The 3,741-nt window shown below is 34.9% G+C and overlaps 1 protein-coding gene across 1 annotated transcript in view; it reads left to right on the top strand.

Annotated features, from left to right (window-relative positions):
- The window catches only part of LOC117175582 (N-alpha-acetyltransferase 20), a gene marked incomplete at its 5' end in the record, with an annotated part of 300,484 nt that overhangs the window by 96,400 nt on the left and 200,343 nt on the right, over positions 1 to 3,741 (top strand). Inside the window, one exon of the mRNA XM_033365289.1 lies at positions 1,580 to 1,670. Within this exon, the coding sequence (XP_033221180.1) occupies positions 1,580 to 1,670 (91 nt within the window). The remainder of the gene's footprint in view (positions 1 to 1,579; positions 1,671 to 3,741) is intronic.

The following is a 3,741-nucleotide window of genomic DNA, read 5'->3' as shown; positions in this document are numbered from 1 at the left end:
GTAAACATAAATGGCTGAAGTTTTGACAGGCGTCATTTGAAGGATCAAGCTCGACGAAAATGGTTCACATTAGTGAATACTAATGCCATCTCTCAGAATTTTTAGGTACTTATCAGACTGCCTAGTATCTCAGCAACGGCTTATCTGAAACAAAAAAATGAAAGTGTTTTAGTTTCAGTATGTCAGTAGCTGGAAGATGAACTATGGATATTGATTTTTATCAATAAATAATAAAATGGCGGTCAAAAAAAAATTTAACGCTTTTTTTTGCACTGATTTTAGTTGGAAAAATAGGTAAAACTCAAAATTATAACTCGCCCATAGTCCATTTTCCGTATTTTTGTATGTAGAATATATGGTTACATTTTTATAAGAATCGGTGCAATAGTTTTACAGAAACCGTGTCTCCCGTTCTAAAAAAAGTTGCTTTGAGAAAAACGCGTTTAAAGTTTTTTTTGAAAAATCATGAAAAAATCTTACCTAAATTTAATCAACGATGTCTGGACCGTATATACCGCATTCTGCTTATTCCTAAACTTCAATTTCTTCCAATATTGCGTGTTTTCGTTTCGTTCTGGGATCTTTGGAAGATTGTAAGCTGCGGCGGTTGGCATCTTTAATGCGTAACTTATTGCGCTGCTTCACGAATTCGATGGAAATCGGGCTGAGTTTGATGCCTCATACCTCCATTATCTTTAAAACTAGGTTATAGCCTTCATTGCAGATGCAATCCGAAATTTTGCATGCGATCTCGACAATTTGTTTGTCATTAAACATGTGCTTGGGCGCCATATCCCATACACACTGGTTAAAACTTTCATTGTTATTTTGTGTATGGCCCCCCAAGCACCGCTCGAGCAGCTCCGTTTTCATTAAATCCTCGTGAATCGGTTGTAGTAACTCTTGAACATCAGCAGAAAAAGCATGTGGATGTTCATACGCTTTCTTAGCAGCCTGAGGCATGAGATACTTGCATCAATTAGGGGAGCAATACAAGTGTTGAGGTTTGGCGCCCAGGTAGTAATATTCAGATTGCAGAAAAATGTAGTTACACTGCTTGGATCTTCACAAAATTATAGTATGATATTTTCAGATATATATCCTTTCGAAAAATGTAAATAAAAAAAATCGATTTTTCAAAAGTGTCCAAGTGGGTTGTACCCTTAATTCATACTTTTAAATACCCTTCTCTTTCTCGCGTTCTTTTGATCTATTTCTCTAGCGTATATGGATCTGTATTTGCAAATATGAAGTCTACAATAACACATTTGAAATAAAACTGCTATTTTGCATTTCTTGGGGCATGTTGGCACAAAACGAAGGTGGTGGTGGGGGGAGATGAAGTATGAATTAAAATTGATTGGGTTAACATTCTTAGAACATTTCTTATGAAGTGACTAAAACTCAATTTATAAAAAGTTAGAAAGAAGCATTTTTTTAAAATCATTCTTCCAATAATGGAACTTCTTCCACTTAAGCTACAATTTTTATTTCAAAGACCAGACCCATTAAAAAAAAGTGAAATTGATGTTGTGTGTTAACATTCTCTGTGTTAAAATTCCTTAATAAATTATAACAGTATGGATTATCGTTTTATATGCAGTATCTAGCCCATTGGCCTGAATATTTCCAAGTTGCAGAATCGCCAAGCGGTGATATTATGGGATATAGTATGTATAATAACATACCTTTTTGTGCTTCATGACACGAATATCTTCTAAACTGGGATCGACAAAATAGGTCCCTATGGTGCGATTTGTCACCTATTAGAAAGTTAGGCATTAAATATTTACAAAACGACCGCCAAAGTATCCAAAGTGGAATAACTAGGAGGCTGTCACTCCATTTACTGATCCACAGTGGTTAAAAATAGGAAAAAGGTGGTAAAAATTCGCAAAATTATTTGTTTTCCAGGGCTTTTTACTTATAGATCAGTTTCAGTGGTATATGTAAAATGTATTACCACATTAAATAACAAGAAGAAACTTTTTTTACTGCGTGATTGAGTCTGAAAGTGAGAGTTTCACGAGTAATATTTATAACGCGTTTGAAACACGTGAATAACGACTGCGCAAAAAAACGCATTACTTGTGAAATAATAAACAAATTTTTGTTTTTCAACATGTTATCTTCTCTGAAAAGTATGTACTTTAATATTATTTCATTGGTGAATCATGATTTTATTTATTGTAAATTGCAAGATCATATAAAGTCGATTGAAATCGTCTCGAAGAAAAAACAAGAAGTAATATAATTCGATGAATATAAAAAATGTTCCACTGGGTTCCACCCAGATATTTAGTTTAAGATAATGATTAAGCTTTTTCCTATTATGTATCAAAAAACCAGCTGCGGATGGCTCCGGTTTTCAGTTCAATCTCAATTTTTATCTCTGCGATCATTACACATAAGGGCTGTGGGTTCTGGTTCCTTCAAAGAATTTGAATTTCGAATTGAAGTTGATTTTATTTTGTGAAATTGTGCCACGCAAACGGCCGCAAATAAGGATATCTACGGGGATGCCTGTGAATATCATTTGTACTAAATTTACATCCTGGAATATGAAGGAAGGAAGAGACTTCTTCAGAAAAGTATTTGGAATAAGGATTTTCGACGTCAACAGGAATTCTACAGGTATCTTGTGTCGAGAAAAGTTTTTTAACCTATATTTGATTAAAATCGGATGTTTTTTGGATCGTATGCTTTTTAATTATTGTTGGCAGAATTCTGCGAAACATTGATTAAAGAAGTTAGGAAATTGGAATTTTTAAGGGCATGTGACACAGCGAAATACCTATATTACCGACCTCATTTTATCTATTCAATGGATTTTGTTTTGAATCTAAGAACTTTTTTGTATATAAAATATCATACTAAAACTTTGGAAAAAGTACCAGAAGACCATAAATTACGTTTATGTACTTCATTTAGGTAGGAATTTCACTAAAAATTGTTTGCAACGACAGGAAGACTGTGACTATTTTTTGGCAGATTTTCTTTCTCACCTTGAAATTTTTTGAATCTAAGAACTTTTTGTAGAATACAAATATCGGCCTGAAACTTCGGAAAAGACAAGAGCCGACAGTAAGTTACGTTTATGTACTCCATTTAGCAACAAATGTGTAAAAAAATTCCACTAAATATGAACCTGCACTTGTAAGACAGGGAGCTGTCTGGCGGCCACTAGGCAAAGCTCTATAAGGTGGCTCATCGTACCAAACATATCTTTGATCGTACACCTGTAATGCGGTTATGCGGGGTCCACGGGGTCCACGCACAAACGCCGAGTAAAAAAATGTTCCCTCAGTACTTCATTATGATTAAGGGGTGACTATTCATTGCGACAATGAGAGCAAAGGAAAAGTAATCTCATTTCACCCACTATAAATTAGGTGTGCTGGATACGCGGCAGACACCTACATTACCAAACTCAAATTTTAATTTTTCAGAATTTTTTTTTAAATGCCCGCCATAAATATAGACGGCGCGTCCGGCGAAAAAAGTCACTTCCCCTCTACCCACCGCTCCCCGTAGAAAGCTCCCATCGATATAGTTTGCCAAGAGCCACTTGGAGCGCTGTAAGCAACTGTCGGTACACCTTCGAGGCGCACTGATGGTAAACTTAGCTTGTACAAGAATCATTTGGATTGAAAGTAAATTGCCAATTAAAACATTTTTACATTTATAACTTTGCAAAACTTGGTTGTTTTAATAAATACCACAAATATAAGTTGATGAGTA

The sequence above is a fragment of the Belonocnema kinseyi genome, chromosome 6 (assembly GCF_010883055.1).
Source record: "Belonocnema kinseyi isolate 2016_QV_RU_SX_M_011 chromosome 6, B_treatae_v1, whole genome shotgun sequence".
NCBI lineage: Eukaryota > Metazoa > Arthropoda > Insecta > Hymenoptera > Cynipidae > Belonocnema > Belonocnema kinseyi.
The sequence above is the reverse complement of the archived record's forward strand: the minus strand, read 5'-3'. Positions and strand labels throughout refer to the sequence as shown.